A 22,216-nucleotide genomic window follows, 5' to 3' on the forward strand; every position below is an offset into this window, starting at 1 on the left:
GAGGCATTACACAAACAGAGTCGTAACTGAAAATTGCGGGCGCGCACGCGGTCAAACCGTCTGTGAAAAATAATGACCGGCCGCTAATGTGCTTCTTAAATTGACTGCTACTTAAGCTGCTTACTTAAGGTACAGTCAATCACAAAAAGATCGATACGGCCAAAGTTACAAAAGTATGTACACACGATTTTATTGACTTAATTACATATTTTTGTAACTTTGATAGAATTGATATATTTGTAGTTAACTGTACCTTTTTAGTTTAGGTAGTTGATAAAACAAGGCCATGCTTTATAATAGCGTTATACAGGGTGTAACTTCATATTCGCGGATCCGGATTAATAACAAAAGTTCTTCTGATACTGTAGTACCTAATGACGTAAATAAATATCTTATGTTACTCAAAAACCCATAACTATGGAAAATTTAGGCAATTCAAAACCGGTTTTTATTGTATGGAGAAAACGCGGTTTTCGGTTTTTTTCCATATATCAAAAACCGGTTTTTGCATTCCCTATTAGAAATTGTTATTAGAATTTGCTGATGAGAAGATGGCGAAATACCCACAACTGCGGCGGTCTGTTGGTTGGAGATAACACCTACAAGAGCGTGCCAAAATTCAAGTACCTTGGCTGCACAATAACAGACACAAACCAGAGGCAAGATGAAATTGATGTTCGTATCCAAAACGCCCTAAGCTCAGCGGCCCTTCACAAAATTTTGGCGTCCAAGCTTATTAGTAGAAGCACCAAAATGCGAGTCTACAAGACAGTGATAAGGCCAGTCTTAATGTATGGGTGCGAAGCTTGGACGCTAACACTGAAGGAAGAGAATAAGCTATTAGTGGCGGAGAGGAAGATCTACAGGAAGATTCTGGGACCTACAAGACAAGTGGATGGAGCCTGGCGTGTCAGGAGAAATGTGGATGTGGAAGACCTGGTGGGCGAGCCCAACATTATAGGCGAGAGCAAGTCTGCGCGGCTTCGTTGGCTCGGCCACGTGGAGAGAATGGGAGAGGATCGTGCGGCCAAGAGAGCATACCTAGGACAACCGACTGGAAGACGGCCAATCGGAAGGCCTAGGTATCGCTGGTTGGATGAAGTCCGAAAAGACCTGTGTGACATGCAGGTGGCAGACTGGCGCCTTGTTGTACAGGATAGAACCAATTGGCGGAGTCTTGTGTCTGAGGCCAAGATTCACTTTGGGTCGCTGAGCCGGCGAAGTAAGTAAGTAAGTATTAGAAATTGTGCAGGAGTGCGTTTTGACTCAGATTGTTAACAGTTGCAAGGTCGTTGTCTTTTACTTTTTCTTTTACTTTTAAAACAACCTTTCAAAAGTAACCAAGAGCTTGGAGAATTTTCGATAAAGGTAATTAAAATATTAAGGGGCTCGTGGCACTACAACTTTATTTCTGTAAATATTTTCGCGTTATGGATTATTTCTGCGCTCAAACAACCTAGACTTAATTCTAAAAGAAAAATTGTCCTTTATCATACCTGATCGACATTTATGTCCAAGAAAAAATTAAGTAGGTACATACTGTTACAATTTTGTAATCATTCTGCAGGCAAGCTTTGTAGTTTAAATAGCATCGCTCTCACATGCACCTAATTTCATTTCATTTCCTCCTCTCATTTTCGGTAATATGCTAAATATATGACGGCGAGCTCACTCAGCCAACTATTTCCTCAGTGAAAACGCTCCGGAAATTAAAACCAGAGAAAAGTCTCACTGGACACTTAACTCTCAGGGAGGATTTAAATTAAATACGTTCGTAGTTTGTTTACAAAGAGGAATAAATGTTGGCCTCCATGCCTCGCGATTCAAAATTAAATGCGATATCTAGTATATTTACGTGTAAGTATTATATTTGGCTGAATGCAAGGTTCGTATTGGGTCATGTTGAATGAAACAGACATGTTACAAAAAGATTCTTCGAAATTCCACCAATTCCGGCATTTTTGTCTATAGTTTCCTCTTTGTTTATACTTTGTTATTACAGTAAAGCCGCGTATCCATTAGAGCAGCCTCAGGCCGAGCACCGCGAGCCGAGCCATATTTTGTCGGTTTTTGTTACACACACAGCCACTTCACATTCAAAACCAATTAATATGTAGATAGTTACCAAGTTTACCCATAACTTGACCTTTTGACGAACAACGTGATATGTACGAGTATGTGATGTTACCTAATGGTGGTGTAATAATCACAAATAAAAATGACTTTCTTGTCCTGTGATTGCTCTGCTGTAAATTGTATCTAGCAACGCGATTAATCAATATTACACTTTATGATAACTTGTCAAGATACAAAATTGGATTCAGTAAGTATAAAACTATAGACTGGAGCTGTCTAGTCTGTTATCTTAATTACCAAAACATCTTCATCGACAAAGTTCGTCATATTAAGATCACTATGACATCTCATCATTGTCATATATATATTATCCAGAATTATTTATATACAACGCCCACTGCAGTCTTGTTCAGTTTTTTTCAACGTCGTTGACCTGACACTGCCGTGTGTCCTGATCATACATAAATAGATAGATAAATTAATTATTTTCTGAAAAAAAACGTTAAAATTAATTAATTAATGATAACGTATTACCTTAGATAATTTAAGACGTATTACCTACAGATTCTCAAGTGAAGCTAAATAAAAAAAAACTGTTTTACTATGATGTTGTTAGACAGCTTGTCAACCTCTGTTTGTATTTTTGGTATTTTTGCTAAGCTATTGACAAAAGAACTCCTAATCAGTCACTCATCTGATATCAAACTAGTCCATGTATACCTAGATAAGAGACAAAACCTCGCTTTTTCTTAGAAAAATAAGTGTGCAATATATTTCAGTGCACAAATTAAATCTGTCACCCCCTGCTCACTGGACACGATGCCCACAAATGTATCATCGGTCGAAAAATATTGTTAAAGTTGACAACATCTAGGATTTATGGGATTCTAACTCTGCAAGCCATTGTGGAGGTATATTTGTCGCAAAGATATTTCAACTTTGAATTTTACTTTGTAAATACATCATGTTTTTGCTTGATTTCCTTTGATTTCGACAGACGGCTGAGTTCATTGATAGAAACTACCTGCCTGAAAATTAATTTCATTGCCAAATAAGAATAATAATAAATAACCTTACCATCGAGCTACAAAACTCAAAAAAAATATCAAATGCGGGTAGGTTTGGAAAAGTCACGTAGTTTCGTGAGTTTTCCATCATTGTTTTTTACTTGTATCCCCCATATAAGTCTACTTGTAACCACGGCGGTTGCAATACAACTAGTGAAAACAATAATATATTTTTATGTGTTGAGAGCCGTGGTGGCCTAGTGCGCCGTGGTGGCCTAGTGGTTTGACCTATCGCCTCTCAAGCAGAGGGTCGTGGGTTCGAACCCCGGCTCGCACCTCTGAGTTTTTCGAAATTCATGTGCGGAATTACATTTGAAATTTACCACGAGCTTTGCGGTGAAGGAAAACATCGTGAGGAAACCTACACAAACCTGCGAAGCGATTCAATGGTGCGTGCGAAGTTCCCAATCCGCACTGGGCCCGCGTGGGAACTATGGCCCAAGCCCTCTTGTTCTGAGAGGAGGCCTGTGCCCAGCAGTGGGACGTATATAGGCTGGGATGATATGTGTTTGGGTTCCGGAACTCGGAATATTAATTATGAGTGAAAATCGTGAAAGTTTCAGACGTAAAATACCTATAGGATCCCTTAAATAACAAGCAAAATGATAAATTTTATGACAAATGTTTTCTTTCTTTCTTTCAAAACACATTAAATCAGTGCAAGGAGCTCACTGTACATTCCTAATACTTATTGATACCTTTCATATTGCTGTTTCTTTTTATTCATTAAAGCTAGGGTTTTGGTCACGTATTGACAAAAGTCGTTTCTGGGAAATTGCATACGTTTTTATAATAAAATTCCTTAAAATATTACTAATGAAACGGATACAAAATTCAGATTTATTGTCAAGAAGACATTAATATCTAAGGCGTATTATAAAGTTAATGATTATATCATGGACAGGGATATTTGGAAATAACTCCGATCCGCATTAGCGATCCCTTCAAATAGCGAACCTACTGTGTTAAAAATAAAGTTGTGTTAAATACTTGTGATGTATAGATATCATTTAATAATATTGTAAATCTGTTTAAAAAATATATTTCATTGCATTTCTTGCCGGATTCTTCCGAACCGGTGGTAGATTTGTTTTGACATTCATAAGTGCTTGTTATAGCCTAAATTGAATAAAGATATTTTGACTTTGACTTTGAAAAAATTATGTCGGAAGTTTCGGCCAAATGACAACTGGTCACGAGGTATATCGCGAAAGTTTAAAAAAAACTTAGTTTACCCTGATGTGCGTAGGATAGGTACTATGAAGGTAAAAAACTTGCAATGTATAAGTCAATTTTTATTCGGCAGACTTAGAATTGTAGATCTTAAATCCGGGTTAAATAATTGACTCCCAAGAGCTCCTTATCAACGGTGAACAGTTAAATAAAAACAACACCAGAATGCTAACAAGCAAATCACGTTATCAGTCGGGCACAGTGACGTCATTAAAACTCAACTTTGTACTTACTTCGCAGTTAGCATCAAAGAAGAGCAGACATCACAAAACTGTCTCGGAGTAATGTGCTCAAGACTTAGTTACGAAACAAGTGAAGTTTAGAGACACTGCTGGTAATAAATAACAGAATGTGAGTGGAGAGGTTACGTGAACTGTTTATTGGTATTGCTTTTGTTTCGGTTTAGTGATTACTTGGACTGTTTTAAATTTGGAGATTCGTTTATTTTAAACGGCATTGGATTCAAAGGGTTTTTTGGGTAATTTATTTGATTAAGTAGCAAAGTTTAGTATTTATGTGAACAGCAAAATGTATTCGGTTAGGCAAAATCGCTAGTTGATCAGCAACTTATTATGGTCAGCACACATTCCTAAATCAATCAGCAACTAACGCCTGGACTGTTATTATTTGACTTTCATAGGCAATTAATAAATAATGGACTGCAATAAGGTAAACAGCAATACCTATCCAAATTTTAGGAAACATTCGCAGGGTAAGCAAAATTTTAATGTTTTTCTGTAAACAAACCAAAATAACAAATAATATGAATACCTACTTCTCATGCACAAAAAGGCTCCTTTTTAAAATTTATACCTACATGATAAGGCTTAATATTTTCAATAAATTTTAATGACGATCGAGCTTTGCGATGCGTTGCTACTATTTTAAGTAATTATTTCTAAGTAAAGTAACTTAACCTAATTTACGCTACCTATCCCCATATTAGACCCATCCTAATTTGGGAGCATCATGCAGACATGATTTTCCCAAAGCGGCTTGTTGGTTGGCCAGGAATCATTCATCTATATCCGGAATCATTCTAAATCATTCATCCCTCAAAGAAACTCTTTATCTACTTAAACACCTCTTCTCCGCTGACCAATTAAGAAATCTTGCTGGTCAAGTAATTATTTCGCAGCGCAATCGTTTATTTAGCATCCATGTGATATTACATGCTGACTCCATGTTGGTTATTGCTGTTTTTTTTAAAGATTATTTGCAGAACTAGGGTTTAAGCGTAAGTTTTGTTAATTGCAGACAAATCTTTGTATGCTGTCCAAATGATTAAACGGCTGATGTTTGTTGCTAACCACATTTGAAAACAGCTCACCATTCTCTTTTTCTTACATTTTTTATTAAAATATCGAAATCTTTGATACCTATGCCAATGGCTTAGTAACAGCACTGTGTGTCAGGGATCGTTGATTCGATCTTGGTAATGGTACCTAAAGATCGTTACGTGTGCTAACCAGACTCACATTTGTTTGGTTTTGCTGAAGGCAAACAAGGCACATTGCATTTCGAATGCGATAGCGTTTAATAGATAAAGCTTAAATGACACCTATCTATTTTTTACAATTCTCATATAATTCATTAATTGTCTTTTCAATTAAACTCAAAATACAATACGCTTGTTGTCATATAAAACTTAGTCAGCGTATTCTATTAAAACCGTAAACAGCATCGCATATTCTGATATTACGTTAAATAAATTATGCCTGTTCTCGCATTTACGTATTTACCTATTGGTTTATTTTAACGGTTCTGTGCATTAAGCAAACGTAAAGTATAATCACTTAAACATTGATCAGCAATGCCTTACGGTTGCAGTTGGTCGGTGGGAAATGACAGTTCCTTTCAAAGAGACGTCTTATTTGTGAGCTTGAGGCATCCCGACGGGCTCTTCGTCGTATTTCCCTCGCCCGCTCTGCTGGGAGGGCATCGGTAGTCACTCTGGGAATCAAATCAATTTGTCGAAGCAACTCCACGCTCTCCGATCTTCGTCACACATACAATATAGTACCTAGACTCTTTTCGAAATGCGACGGAATAATGCTATAGGATAGAAATGCTTTTCGTGCATGTTCCCTTGGCATAATCATTTCCGAGTTATACCTACGTACCACGTCTCGGTACTACAGGCTTCCTCTCAGATTGAGTGGGCTCGGTCGGACCACGATTCTCATGCGTGTCGAGTGCGAATGAGAACTTCGCACATGCCATTGAATTGCTTAGTAGATGGATGCAGGTTTCATCACGACGTTTTCCTTTACCGAATTGGGAAATTTCAAGTGTAATTTTGCACAAGTTCCGAAATAATCAGAGGTGCGAGCCTGGAACCCACGAAATCTGGAACTCAACTGGCTTGAGAAGCCAAAGGTTAATCTATACCTACTACCTTTTACGGTTACATGGAAAGTTACAGCACGACTCGAAGTAGAAGACAGAAGTGTTTACCAATGTTACAAATATTATCAATTACTAAATGGCTGAACTAAAGTTTACAAAACTTCTGACCCCGTTATCAATGTCTCTGTACAATATAAACATGAAAATAAACGCAGATAAAAAGCATAAAAGCTGTTAAACCACGATCCAGCATCAGAGAACCGTAGCAAGTGGAACAAATATGAGGCTGGCAACGCGCGCCCTGGGCGAGGAATACTTGCCAAATGTGCCATCCGATAGCGCCAGAACATTGCAGCAAATTTACAACCACCCTATTAGCACTAAATCTAAACATTAACCCGATTCCGGTAACCAAACTTCACGGTTACTTGCTCGAAATATCGGTCACAGAGAACAGATATTTTAAGTCAACACTTCGCGCTTTGGCAAACCTCTTCTGGGTTCTCTGTGGTTTCTAACATCTAGCAAGATTAAACTTGGAAAGAAATGTAGGTAAACAAAAGTGAAAGATTCGTTGTTCGAAATTAAATTTTAGTAAGTTTTGCCATAAGGGTGTCCAATGCTTAAGCGGTAACAGTTCTCGAAGGCAGTGTGAACAACCAGCAATAAAATTATTACTGTATTCTTTAACTGAAACGGTCTACTAATTTGTTTTTTGAGCGAAAAAATAGCCGATATCTAATCGCATCCTTGCCGGCAGTGGGACAAGCGCCTTTTCCACTATTTTTTTCTGATTACCTTTTTCTGTATTCTTTCTTTACGTGGTGTTAAAGTCATTGTATTGTACACAATTTTATTTACATACGGTCGATATTTTGACTGTCAATTCTGGACCACGACCGCTCCAATACGCAAAATTTTCGCGATATAACCCTGTTTTAATTTACGAGTAAAATTTGGAAAATATATATTAGGACAAGAATGTTATAACGAAATCGCCGTTGCGTTCTACCTAGGTTCTACCCTTCTGATACGGCATTAGATACTAGTCTCACCGCCGGCGAGTATAGCGGGGAAAGAGTATTAAGTATGAAAATTTTATAGCTTTAGTCGCCAAAATTTTCATACTAAAAACACTCTCTTCTCGCTACTCGCTGACTGGCGGTAGAACTATTGCCTTAGCTCTAAAGTCTAGCTGATCACGCAATTATTTTGCAGCCAATCATGTCGTCACCTAAGCTACTAGTACCCGAACCGGTGATCCAAGATCGGCAGTTTACCAAGCCCCTGATGTGCGGCCCGGGGCCTTGCGATCTCTTGCCCTCGGTAATTGAGGCCCTCACCAAACCAGTCATATCACCTTTATGCGATGAGTACCATGAAGTAAGTATAAATGCAGTTAGGAAAGATGTTGACGTGTGTGCTTATTTATTCTTAACACAGCTTGCTTGCTTGAACGATTTTTTGAGTTCAAGTAAAAAAAAAAACATGACTGACGATAATTTCTTGGCCTGCTATTAGTTTAATGCTGATTAGCGATACAAGACAGTAAGTTCATATTTCTGTCGGAAAAGTAACCTAATGCGACGTTTGATGCAGTGATTTTACCCTCATTTCATTTATGACAATAAATGAAAGTCGCATTTTACTATATAGAATGTACACTTAGGTATAAACTCTGAGGTAGTAGAAGAAACAGAACTGCGTAACAGGGTGAAACCCACTACTAATCTCATGTTGACGTTCCATACATCTGCCAAAGAAATCGTAGTAAAATTGATTATGTTTAGCTTCCACCCCGGTACGTGATTTAGTTTCCTAGTTGAGCTATATATCTTTGTCATTATTTAATTAAATACGTTGCTTAGGTAATGGCGGACATCCGTGCCGGCATCCAGTATATATTCCAAACGCGCAGCCCGCTCGTGCTGCCAATCAGCGGCTCCGGCCACAGTGGCATGGAAACCATCATCAGCAACCTCATTGCGCCTGGAGAAATTCTGCTCATTCCAGCCAGAGGCATCTGGGACGATCGCGCGTACAACATGGCTACAAGATACGGTAAACTAATGACGACTGTCATTATTTGGTATAAGTCAAACTATGATGCCTGGTGGCGTTCTACTCATTCCGACCAGAGACATCTAGAATGATCATGCGTAAAGTCGAGGAAACTGAATCGTGTTCCAGGGTAGGATCTTTTCATAATCTTTGGCACCCTGGTACGTGATTCAGTTACTTTGACTGTACAACATGGCCACTAGATGCGCTAAACAAACTGCCACCAAAAAAAATTTCATGTACTCCTACAATTAATTGGCCGCCGAGAGTCATAAGTTCAAAACATCATTGTTAAAGTTATCAAATATCAGGAAAAGCCCAGTCCCTAATAACAAACATTTAAGTTGCTCGTTTACACATAATAAGGATAATATCTTACTGCTCTAGTATTCCCAACTTAAATCTTAAACAGATCGTCCTGTCACTTCTGTCCAGCGATAAAGGCATCGCGTCCTATACGGGAGTTCCGACTGGCCGTCAAAACCTTCCCTTCGAAACCTTGAGTTTAACTTTTTTTATTCCCATTTCTAGGTATCAGAACAGAAGTGATCAAAAAAGCAGCTCCGTGGGCTACCTTTACACTAGAAGATATAGAACCTGCGCTGAAAGAGTTTCGTCCAGCTGGCCTGTTTATCACCCATGGCGACTCTTCGACAGGCTCCCTGCAAAGCCTGAAAGGACTCGGTGACCTTTGCCACAAGTAATCAGAACTAGTAAAATAAGGAGAATGATTTGATTGTGTTGATTTGAAACTGCTGAAACTTTTTAAAAAATAATTTTAAAATATAGATACAGGCACATACTCGTAGAAAGAAGTACAAAGGCGAACGTGTCTTAATTATGGGATTTATTCCAGCTAACCTTGTTTACAAAAGAAAATTGACAAAGACAAACAGTTTCGGTCTTTTCGGAAGAACTTACGTTCATGGACAATGGTGTTCATGACTGAGAATATTATTGCGGTTAAAAGGCCCATAGCCTTTTAACGTCTTAAAATACTAGCTAAGTAGCTACCACGAACGAACACCCCCACCAGTTATGTTGCCTTGGTTTACTTACATTCATTCAACAAGAGATGCCAAGTAATTTACAAATGACTCACATTGGGTTACATTATAATCATCAAGCAATATAATAAGGTAAAACCATCGCAGTGGTATTCTGATGGAGAAAGAACTACGACTATGACTATGTTAGTCTAACATCTGGTAGCATGGTGTACGGTTGTGTTGCTCTGAAGATTAGTGAAGATGAGCTCTGATTAAGTTCGAAAGGCGTCAGTGTAGTGTGGTAAGCGTAGCTATCATAAGGTCGCGGGTGAGCAAAGAAATTCTTTTAGTTCATTGATATGGACTTCAACAAAGTAACGCCAAATTCAATAAATTAACTACGAAGTGACTAGATTAAGTAGAACGTAAAATATGTATTAAAATTAATTGAAATGCTTTTCAGATGCAGCATTTTTTTTTAATCACTGGATTTCAATTATTTGGTTTTTTTATTTTGCACTTTATTCAGATACATGACATACTGTTTACAAACAAATGGTTACATGTTTATTCGTTCATTACTTCACCAACAGTATGTTGAGTCACACAAAGTATATTTATGCGAACAATTTGTTATTTGTGGATGTTACCTAACCTACATGTTTATACGAATCGCAACATTTTTTATTATTATTATCAGTTCGTAACTTCAATGAACCGAAAGTTGTCAAACGTCGCCGCCACAAAGTGACCTAAGACGAATTGATCAACGCAAAGTAACTCTTTTCAGTGACCTCGTTTCGGAAGGTCGAACTTTCGAAGTGTACTTTTAGGGATCACGGGGATAAAAGGGGAGATGTGGCGGCAAATGTCCATGTTTTACAATTACTTATTCGTGTTTTATGAGACTCTCTTTACATTTAGGTACATCCTTTGATCCGACAGGAGAAAATTTTGCGAACAACATAGACTGTACTTATAGATTCATAGTTTCTCAGTATTATATAGTTTAAGTACCTACATACATTTTTAAATATTTTCCAAATAGGTAGACCAACACAGTTTCGTTCCGAAGTACTTATTTACAAAATTCTATTTCTATTAATCCCAAGATTGAGATTACTAGATATCGTGGTAATACAACTTTATCAGTCTGCCTTGTTAGCCAACCGCCATTAAAACCTAGGTTATCCAAATAGAATTGCTAAGTGGCCGAAAATCGAAGTGTGATTAGGCAGGCTGCCACAAATCGAAGGACCGTGAACCCTAGACCTACTTACTCGTATATAGCTAGGAAATAAAACACCCAAATACAAGCGTAAGCATTTCATTCGAGCTCCTTAGGAGCCAAACTAAAAACCCGGCCAAGAGGGTGTCGGACACGCCCAAAATAGGGTTCCGTAGCCATTACGAAAAAATTAAGTAATATTTTTCTAAAGATTTCGTATCTTGAACGGCATATTCTAAGTTTAGGTATATTTTAAACTAAAAAAATTTTTTTTCATTTTTTATTGTACCATTTTGTCGGCATAGTTTACATAATATATATTCTTGCAAAATTTTTACAGCTTCTAGCATTGGATAGTCCACCACTGTCTATGCAAAGTACCATTTTGCCGGACGGACAGACAGACAGACATGGCGAAACTATAAGGATTCCGTTTTTGCCATTTTGGCTACGGAACCCTAAAAAAAGGAAACGAACTTTAGTAGAAAAACTCCTCGATTGTCCCAGAACAAGAACACGAGAAGCTGAACGATTTAATTATAATCGCCGTCTCTTTTACTCGTGACTTGACTTTTTACCGTCTTAGGCCTCCGAATAAGGTGGCTCGGATGAAAACTCTTTTAATTTTATCCCAGGAACGAACTGTAATTAGCGCGAACAAAATGGAAAGTGCGGAGAAGATACAAAGTTTCATTGCAGCAGCCGCATTCTCAAACTTTATTTCAAACGAACGCCGCTCCTATCTCTATTTTAATTTTATTACGCTCTTGTTGTAGAATTTTCAAGCTAACCTTATTGAAATTAACAAGTTTATAGCTGTGTTAAGACAGCCGTTTTATTATTTTGAGAAAGTTTTGATTACTTGTATCATCACATTACATTATGTATGTATATAGGTTAGGATCCGCAATTTAAAACGATTTAAGAAAAGCATTGTCACATATCGCATTCGTATATAAAACATATTACAATGTGAACAATCCAGTGATGTTTATTTTTAATTGTAGGATTTGTTCAAATAAAAACCTCGATTATTAAAAATTGGAGTGTGTAAGCGCAGGAAAAACATCAATATCACATTCCAATTAGCTATGCACCATCGCAATACTCGCTGCAAATATATCCTGTATAATAATATTATAGGTATTTTCCTGCCTTTGGGTCACAACTTAACCAACAAAAAGTTGAAAACCCCGACTTTGTCACTTCAAAGTTCAATATGTCAAAAACAGCTGAACTGATTTTGATAAAACATGTTTAAGAACCATCGCTAGAAAACCTACTTTCAATTTAAAAAACCGCATTCAAATCGGTCCACCCGTTTAAGAGCTACGATGCCACAGACAGACACAGACACACACACAGACACATAGCGGTCAAACCTATAACACCCCTCTTTTTGCGTCAGGAGTTAATAAGAGCTACGGTGCCACAGACAGACAGAGAGACACACACATAGACACACATAGCGGTCAAACCGAACACCCCTTTTTGCGTCGGGGGTTAAAAACAGATATACCAGTGCCCTATTTCACGAAGCTACAAGCTACAATTTACAAATGGTAGTCTCTTGTCAATCATCATCATCATCATCCCAGCATATTAACCCCACCCACTTCTGGGCACAGACCTCTCAGAATGAGAGGGCTTGGGCCTTAGTTCCCACTCGGGCCCAGTGCGGATTGGGGACTTCACACATACCATTGAATTACTTCACAGGTGTGTGCAGGTTTCCTCACGATGTTTTCCTTCACCGTAAACCTGGTGGTAAATTTAACAGACTACCGCTTGTAAATTGTAACTTGTAGCTTCATGAAATAGGGTACAGGAATAAGAATATTATCTGTATCATTCAAACTTACTTATTTTACAGATACGGAACTCTGCTACTCGTAGACACGGTAGTATCGTTGGGAGCAGAGCCGTTCCTAATGGACGAGTGGGGTGTGGATGGCGTGTATACTTCCTCCCAGAAAGCGTTGAGCGGACCTGCTGGAATATCTCCTACTGCCTTTAGTTCCCGTGCTGAGTAAGTCTTAGTTGTGACCGCAGAGCAAGAATACTTTGTAAGTTCGTCTTGCATCGGCAAACATCACTATTAATACTACACTAAACCCTTGTTTCACTTTCCATAGATTAAATTTATTTGACGGATAAATGTGATGCCGTCTCTGTTTGTTTTGTTCGAATAGGCGGAGAGGGCATCACATTTATCCGTCAAATAAAATTACCAATAATCAATAGATGGTGAAACAGCCCCTTAAATGTACTATTTCTGTGACTTAATTAGCTAGCTTTTTCGCTAAAACCATACAAAGCAGACAAATTAAATTTTATTTTTTTGTGAAAAAAGATTGTGTCTGATTGTGTTAGAAAAACAAAAACAGTTGAAAATAATAAGGTACAACAATAGTAGGTTAATTATAAACAAACAACTAAATTTCGCCTCATCGTCTTTGTTGCGGGTTCAGTACATTCAGCGATGTTCGCAAAGTCGATACATAATATATGTAAAAAAATACAAATGCAATACAATACAAATATTCTTTATTGCACACCACAAATCTGTACAAAAAATGTATATCCAAAACTAATATTTTAAATGCGAAAGTGTGTTTGTATGTTTGTGTGTTTGTCCGTCTTTCACGCCGTAACGGAACGACGGATCGACGTGATTTTTGGCATAGAGCTAGTTTATGGGCCCGAGAGTGACATAGGCTACTTTTTATCCCGGAAAAATGCACATTTCCCGAGGGAACAGCGCGCGATAACCGAATACCACGCGGGCGGAGGCGCGGCCAAAAGCTAGTAGATACATAAATTCAGAATAATGTAGTTTGGGGTTCCTTCAAATGTTTACTAGTTGGCATTCGTTTTGTTTGGCAACGGGTGCTTACTCCAGTGATGGTTAACTAACCAAAATTACATGGTGAACTTGTATATTATTATATAAGTAGTTCGAAACACGCTGTACAACCTATTTATTATAATAGTTATATGTGTCGCACAGACGAAGCAGTAGTGCATGATTTTTAGTGGAGAAGCAAAATAATAGTGTAATTATAATAGTCCATTGTTATGGACCTCCGCAAAGACTCCCGAATCAATCAATTACCTACGAGATAATTTAATTAGAAGTATCTCACGCCGTAACAACCCAAGAATTAATACCGTGCTTTCGCTTAAATCATGAATATTTAAATTAAACAAGTCCTTTTTTTCACAGATACCAACGGGTATATATTTATGCAAATCTCCTCAAATCCCCTTGTACATATTCCGTGCGCGTAAATGTCACTATCAATCACCGTTCCCGCGCTGTTCAGCCAGAATGTTCTGCTTGATAACCCTATCGAGCACTAAAATTGGGCCTATTGGATAATAAAAAAACTTTTATGAACACTATTTTATATGTAATAAAAAATAATCCACGTTTACAACACCCTCAAGGAGCTCACGCAACGTCCTAGCCTTATTTTCACGCCGATAAGACGTCGAGGGTAAATACTATAAAAAAACAAGTTGGAGAAATTAAATTAGTCGTGGCATACGTTGAAAACGGCATCGTGACATAATTTACCTATAACGTTAAGTATTATAAATGCGCTATGAATATTATAAATTTATGGATGCCGATTGCACAGGGGGTACGAGCCTAAACCAGTTGCTGATTTGTATTATTTACCAACGAATTTAAACCTAACATAAAAAACCGGCCAAGAGCGTGTCGGGCACGCCCGAAATAGGGTTCCGTAGCCATTACGAAAAAAATAAGTAATATTTTAAGGTATATTTTATACCTTATACTGCTATTTACTCTTAACCTACTAATAATTCTCAAGAAAACTTAACCGTTATAGCTTTCCTTGAAAGTTTGATATACTTACTACTATCCTGAATTTTTTCAAATTTTTCCGCCCACCGGTTTAGTTTTTAGAGGGGGGGGGACGCTCGATTTTAATGAAAATTTGCACTTTAAAGTTGAATATTTCGCAAACAAATCGCTGAATCGAAAAATCGTTTTAACTACCTAATGGTTTTACAAGACCTATCCAAAGATACCCCACACTATAGGGTTGGGTGAGAAAAAAAATCACCCCCACTTTACGTCTATGGCAGGTACACTAAAAAATTTTTTTCAGGTTTTTTTATTGTACCATTTTGTCGGCATAGTTTACATATATATCCGTGCAAAATCACAGTTTTCTAGCATTGATAATCCCTGAGCAAAGCCGCGGGCGGACGGACAGACAGACAAACAGACAGACAGACAGACCGTGCGAAACTATAAGGGTTCCGTTTTTGTCATTTTAGCTCCGGAACCCTAAAAATGCGAAATAATATATTTTTTATATGATATGAGGAAAAGGGGGCAGACGGGTTGCCTGATGGAAAGCAATCATCGTTGCCCATGTACACCATAATATAAGTTGATTTATGAATACGTTACCCGCCCTTTGAGAAAAAATCTGTGTGTTCCTTCTTCACGCTTAAACCGCTGAACCAATTTAAATGAAGCTGAAGAAGGTTTGAAGTTGGTGTGAGGCCCCGGGAAGGACATAAGGTATTTTTTTCTGGAAAATTGCATAATTTCGGCAAGATAGCGATAAACAAATTTTTCACAAACGGCGTCGTGGGAATAGGCTACATAGTTTAATAATAAGTACCTACTTTTTAAAAATAAGTACTTGCTTTCTATATTTTATCAAGTTTTATTGAGCACTATTATGTTCTCGTCCAAAATAACAGCCTTCTAGCCCGTGGACGGACATATAGCGAAAATATAAGAGTTCCTCGTAGGACCATGGAACCCTAAAAAAATGCCTTAATGGATAGTTAAACTTAATCATAGTCGATATTTAGGACTCAGACAACCGACTGAAAAAAAATCTATGACGGCATAAAAACCTAAAATTCACGTAACATCGAATAAAGTTTTGAGTATTCTCGAAGCAGTATTTGTATACTAATTAAAAAAATAGTATACCTACCCCAGTTATATAGATTCCACATTTCAACTGTTTATATTGTTAGTTCAATTGACTGCGGTTGTATCTAATATTAGCTACCATAAGTTTAAGCTAGATTTCAACCCTGTCGGGAATATTAAATGAGTATCCGTTGCATATTTCAGAGAGAAAATAAATAAAAGGAAGCACGAACCGCCGTTCTACTTCGACATCAAGTTATTAGCGCAGCAGTGGAACTGTTATGACAAGATCCGAGTGTAAGTATTTATATAACCCATTTCTCTAGCTACTAGGTATATATTTCCTGTAACGTAGCTTGAAAATTGAAAATATTTTATTGAGATATCTGATACCGTTTATTTATCATTTGAAGAGAAGGATCAAATAATCTGACTCATGCGATTGGGCCATTTTATTAGGATTTTGGCCATTTTCGATTTAATAACTCTACACAAGGTGTTTTTGAATTAATTTGATTAAACGTCCTGTACCTACGTATGTTAATATTTTTTAGGATTTCTTTCTATGTCTATATAGGTATTCTAAGTGTACCGCGTCAAATAAAAGAAGTAACTAGTTCTTTCAGAAATTCGCGCATCAAGTGAAATATAAAAAAAAAGTAAAATATTACGTAAAAGCAATCGCGGAGTATACTGTTCACGAAAAGGGCAGTTAAAAAATAGTTTTAAATATTTAAAGCATTAAAAATATCTCTTTTTAAATAAATGTACCTAATACTTACTGCTTTCACTCACTAGGTAGGTACATCATCCATCGAGACATATGAATTTTACTTGCCGACACGTTAATCAGCCAGCTTTTAATCTTTGTTTATAATTTAAATATGTAGCTATACCTAGGTACTTTTTGCCCACCTAGAAAAAAAAATTGCCCGCCTAGAAAATCTATTGGCCAGCCTTGATCTAGCGACTTACTTGTTTTCCACAGCTACCATCACACCCTTAGTCCACCGTTGGTATGGGCGCTTCGGCGATGCCTCCAGGAAATGATCAACGAGACGCTTCCAAAGGCTTGGGCTCGCCACGCGGCCACCACTGCCCACTTCCACAAGCGCGTCAGCAAAATAGGGTTCCAGTTCCTTATAAAAAAACCCGAAGATAGGCTGGTGACTGTCACAACCTTCGAGCTACCCCGGGGTTACGATTACAAGCAGTTCGTCGACTATATGAGGGCAAAGTGAGTATTTTGGTCAACGTGGGTTTTCAAAAAACCAAGTGAATTTTCAGAGTAGGACCCCACGGGCCAAGGGTCTCAACACTGAGTGGCACAGTCTTATTCGGTGCCTAGACCCCTATATTTGGTCAATTTTTCTTTTTCAGCTGCTTCAGATTCTGCGCCAAATTTCGGGGATATGAAACGTCTTAGTTTAGGGTGCTGCTGAGTCAGCTAACTTCCATTACAGCACCAAAGCAACCAATTACACCAATGCAATTTCTTAAAAATTTATTTATTTTGAACATGAAACTACCGTGAGACTCACTCATATTAAATATAATGACCCGGATAACTCACGTCTTAAATCGAGTTCAGCTCGACATGTTTCGGGCTAATCCGTAGCCCTTCGTCTTCGGAGCTTCGAAGACGAAGGGCTACGGATTAACACCTAATTCCGGGTCCTATATCCGGGTCATTATATTTAATTAATTTATTTATTTAAATATTGTTTTTATAATCTCGTTAATAAAGTGATGTCTTATATTGAGATCTTTTCAACAGGCACAACATCATGATAATGGCCGGTCTGGGCCCAACTGTGGGCAAAGCACTACGGGTCGGTATAATGGGGGTCAACGCCACTATAGAAGTTGCAGACAGGGTCGCCGATGCCATGGCGGATACTTTACGAGCTTTGACTAAGTCATCGCTGTAAAATCTAAATCTAAAGGCTCATCACAAAATGTCCGTAAATCATCATTATCCCAGCCTATACATTCCACTGCTTCCTCCAGAATGAGAGCGTAAAGACCGCAGTGCCATTAAATTGAATAAAAATAAGAATGGTTTATTAGCTGATAAAATAGATACCCATACAGAAACACTGACACATACATGCATGCCTATTCTTTCCAGTCAAAATGGCCGCCGCTCAGCTAGTGTGAAGTTGATTTCGCGACGCTGATTTTCAGTGACGCCAGTTACAGTTACATAGGTGGCGGTCACCAAGGGACACATCCCAGTATAGGTAGAGTCATTCACGCAAAATCACACGTCTTCGTGGATGGCACTAGGTATACTGACTAAATTGCTTCGCAGTTTTGTCAGGCGTTTTGATTCAACGGAAAGCTCGTGGTAAATTTCAATAAATGTAATTTCGCACATGAATTTCGAAAACTCAGAAGCGTGAGCCCGGATTTAAATCCACGATTCTCTGCTTGAGAGGCGATAGGTCAAAACGACGTCTGTATGACATTGATTGTACTTTTATTTATGTAGGTATATATCTAATCTCTGTAGCAAAAGATTATAGTTGAAATCAATACATACTCAATGCAAGACTCATTAACAATGTTTGCTATTGTTAATACCAAACACTCGTATGTCGCTCCATTCATTATCTTGTTAAATTAGGTGTTAAGTAAAAGGTTTTAGCTGCAATCATTAAAACCAAAATGTCTGTTATGTTCACAGGTATTTTTATTTCTTAGCAGTACTACTGTTTACAAACTATTGTCAGAGTTTTAAACAACTCTCATTATGAAAATTTTGGTAGACAATTTAGTTGAAAATGGTAAGGTACATCGAAAAAGGTTGGTCGAATATTGTTCAATGTTGAAGTCCCTTCTGTACACGAACAGCAGGGCTACTACGAAACTCGAAATTAGGAGTTCGTATCGTACCGTCCCTCTCGCTCTCGTATTAAATAGTATAAGTGTCAGAGGGACGGCACGACACGAACTTCGAGTTTCGAGTTTCGTAGTAGCCTTGCAGGGACGACGCGTTTGCACATAGTAGACGGACCATATTCCTATATTAGTATTACTCCATTGCCCACCATCCGTCGCATGTCCTGCTAATACTATAACCATTATTAAATAATAAAACATTGCAATACAAGCGAATTCATATTGTCCTTTATGGCCATTAGTTAATGTTATTCGCAAGCCATAGGTGCTACTTTGCTATTGTTAGATTATACAAAAATATTAAATTCAAGATAAATCCGTGTGCCTCCTTGCATGATATCCCCAAAACAGCTGTTAACTATATTTATTTGTAAGTCATATTTTGATGGACTAGAACCCACAAAAGGCGAAGCTTGTTATTCTTTATGGCCGTTATAATTCTAAATTTCTTAAGTTCCTTCAATTAAAATACTTATTAAGTAACTTAAAATGAATTGTAAAATGATCAGTGTGTCGAAGAGCATCCGGCAGCGCATACATTCCTCCACATCGAACATTTGGACTAGCTTCCTTAATTACCTATCTCTTAACCTAGGAATTAAAAAAAACTAGTCGCGTAACTCACGCACCCACCTACTTGAACCATAGCTGTACAATTCGTATCGTATGTACCTATGTTCCCAGTATAAAATAATATACAATTTAAATCGTTAATAATTATGATTCTTCAGCAATTACACATTAACGTAAAGCTAACCTAGTTTATTTACACATTCACATTCACTGACGAGATATCGGTCAAGTCAACATTATCTGCACCTATTTTTAACCTAAGTGATATAATTAAACTGTTTGATTAACGATATCTGTCGCTTTAGTTAAGCGTCCGTGCGCCGCCAAGGCACTCACATAAAACTAAAAGCAAATGCACAAACAAGGCGACCGAATTATGACAATTATTAGCTTGTGATGGTTCAACGCGGCTACCTAAGCGCGCTCACGCCGCACACGGCACACAATCTTAAATAAATATGCTCATGAGTATAATTAAAAATAATAATTTATATTTACATTAAAAGAATATGGCACATCTTCAACGATATCAACCGCGCTCGCACCTTCCCTGACTCCCTACGAGCGATCAAGCAACTAATACTCTAAGCGTGTTCATTGTCGGGTTACAGAGCGTGTAATGCGCCTACAAAATTTAGTGACATCATAATACCAATTAAAATACCGGTGGGTAAGTAAATATTCATCGCCGAATAATACACAGTAAAGCTAAAGTCCGTCCGTCGATCGTTGGAATCCGAGGCCGACGATCGCGCGGCCGAGCGCCGCACCGCCGACTTAAACTAGACATTCGAATCGCACGAGTAATAAAAATATATCAGTCTATAGAGCGAAGCGTTCACTCACTTAGCCTACGAGCAGTCTGGGGTATAGACGGGGTTGGATACGGGCGGGCCCGCTCCACCGTTGCAATGTTAACATCGGCTTCCATTATTCCCCCGTAGTGTGGCTCCTGGTGAGTGTGGCGTTGACTCGTGAACGCTGGGCCGTAGTTAACATTGGCTGGTGGTTTCGCTTGAGGAGAGCGGCGGGCGGCGCGCTCAGCTGGGAGGTAGGTCGAGGCGCGGCGCGCGCTGGCGCCGGTGCCGCGTGCACGCGCAGCACGCGTCGCCGCGCCGCCGCCGCGCACACGCCGCGCGTCCACACCTCTTCCGTACGCACGTCACCTCGCCGTCCTGGACACAGTACATAATCAAACTTAACAACAAATCAAGGTAAGAATGCAAAATATCTACGTACTTAAATCTATCAGAGCAAACAGGAATAGGCAGCTTGTTGTGCCTCTCTCTCTTAAAAAAACAACTGTCTCAAAAGTTTACATAGATACAACTCCTTGTTGATTCTATGTACACTTATTAAGTTTTTAGCTACTTGCAGGGAATACATTTTTACATTAGTTATTATTGCATGTTTACGAAAAAAAGTATATACGAGTAAGCTTTTATGTAAATTGTGTATGTAATGAGTTAAAGGTTTTGATGAGTTTAAAAAATTACTTTTATTGTTTTTCTTTTCAATTCAACTTTCAATAGCCCAAAGAAGTAGGTAATAGGTAGGTAGGCCTTTGTAATTCTAGAATTAAGGTTCTATATTTTTGGGAACAACTATATCAGTTGCTGCAATGCAATGCTCAAGTTCTCACCTTGCACCGACAAGTGACACATCGCTGCTCCCCATGCGAATGGATGGAGGGATGCACCTCCTTGCCATTCGGGAGCGGCCCATCGGGGAACTTGCAACCGCCTTCCGCCAGGATCTCCTCGGCGGTACGCGGCGCGCCCTGGTCTTTGGGCGTGTCCTCTTCTGGCTTTTTCACTTTCACCTTCAAAACGATGATGAGCAGTGAATTATCAGAACTAGTCAAAACTTGGCTGATTCAGTTATGGAGAAGTAAAAGCTCAGGTATAATGTTAATTTATCATCTCGCTAAAGGAGTTTCTCTAAGTACCTAAACTGGTTCTCTAAGTACCAGGTGTTAATTAAATAACTGAAAACCTCAGACACCTCAAAAATATTTATTCTATTTAAGTCAGTTGATTGCATTTATTTTTGAATACCATCATTATTTTAAAAGATATTCGTGTGTTTTGCTACTTAATTTCTAACTCTACACTTATAATTTGTACTTGTCAGTTGCACTTTGACGTTTTTAGAAGAAAATGACACATTGACAGCAAAACGGCCAGTATTAAATTGTCGAAATAGTATGCGACCTCGCCTAAATATTTAATTGGCGCATGTTGTAGTCGTAACATTTAGACTGGCAACAATAAAAAAATTATTTTAAAACACAAACACAACCTAATTTATAACATAGTGTAATCGATTCTACTCTCGATTCTGAGCAAACTACTTTCTGGTTTTCAGTTATTTAAAATTGTTATGATTATTATTATTAACACCTTGTATAATAAAATGTGTCCTTTTACTCTGGAATATTACTGTGGGTTAAGTATAGAATTTATTTCACTGAATACAAATGTAAAGTGTTCTCATCTCATCCGTTTTTTTTATTAAGAATGTAGTCAGTCCTCCATATGTGGTTCTCTTTGAAAGTATGAAAACATTTGTCAACCACAGTTAAAAAAGTCTGAAAACCATTTACAGGAGTGTTCAGTCAAATTAACCACCATCTGCTGAAATATTCCGTTATAATTTGTAGACGGCTTGTATAAGCGTCCAGCAACTAACCTCTGGGCACACCCGGCAGCAGGACTTCTTATCCGGTCTGTACGCTTCCTTCTCAGCGCAGCGGAGCGGTGGACAACGCACGCGCGGACAGCGTACCTGGAGTGACCATGATTTC

General features: G+C 38.3%; 3 protein-coding genes across 6 annotated transcripts in view; 2 read left to right on the forward strand and 1 right to left on the reverse strand.

Annotated features, from left to right (window-relative positions):
- Nucleotides 1-753: 753 nt before the first annotated feature.
- Nucleotides 754-6,324, forward strand: LOC141437193 (uncharacterized). The gene is made up of 2 exons (XM_074100449.1): nucleotides 754-1,021; nucleotides 6,188-6,324. The coding sequence occupies exons 1-2, from the start codon at nucleotides 754-756 to the stop codon at nucleotides 6,322-6,324; spliced, it is 405 nt and encodes a 134-aa protein (XP_073956550.1).
- Nucleotides 4,599-18,617, forward strand: Agxt (Alanine-glyoxylate aminotransferase). Of its 4 annotated transcripts, none has more exons than XM_074100656.1 (8): nucleotides 4,599-4,854; nucleotides 7,944-8,108; nucleotides 8,594-8,786; nucleotides 9,318-9,486; nucleotides 12,877-13,032; nucleotides 16,138-16,230; nucleotides 16,922-17,170; nucleotides 17,711-18,617. In XM_074100656.1, the coding sequence occupies exons 2-8, from the start codon at nucleotides 7,950-7,952 to the stop codon at nucleotides 17,862-17,864; spliced, it is 1,173 nt and encodes a 390-aa protein (XP_073956757.1). In that variant the 5' UTR covers nucleotides 4,599-4,854; nucleotides 7,944-7,949; the 3' UTR covers nucleotides 17,865-18,617. The 4 variants fall into 4 exon arrangements, with proteins under 4 accessions (XP_073956757.1, XP_073956758.1, XP_073956756.1 ...); XM_074100657.1 differs by having other exon boundaries at nucleotides 4,599-4,759; XM_074100655.1 differs by having other exon boundaries at nucleotides 4,599-4,727.
- sog (chordin short gastrulation) overlaps nucleotides 18,607-22,216 on the reverse strand; it is a 104,222-nt gene continuing 100,612 nt past the window's right edge. Inside the window, exons 15-17 of the mRNA XM_074100654.1 lie at nucleotides 22,102-22,197; nucleotides 21,053-21,232; nucleotides 18,607-20,585 (exon numbers count right to left, since the gene is read on the reverse strand). Of these exons, the coding sequence (XP_073956755.1) occupies nucleotides 20,451-20,585; nucleotides 21,053-21,232; nucleotides 22,102-22,197 (411 nt within the window). The 3' untranslated portion in view covers nucleotides 18,607-20,450. The remainder of the gene's footprint in view (nucleotides 20,586-21,052; nucleotides 21,233-22,101; nucleotides 22,198-22,216) is intronic.

This window comes from Choristoneura fumiferana, chromosome 17, assembly GCF_025370935.1.
Source record: "Choristoneura fumiferana chromosome 17, NRCan_CFum_1, whole genome shotgun sequence".
Lineage (NCBI taxonomy): Eukaryota > Metazoa > Arthropoda > Insecta > Lepidoptera > Tortricidae > Choristoneura > Choristoneura fumiferana.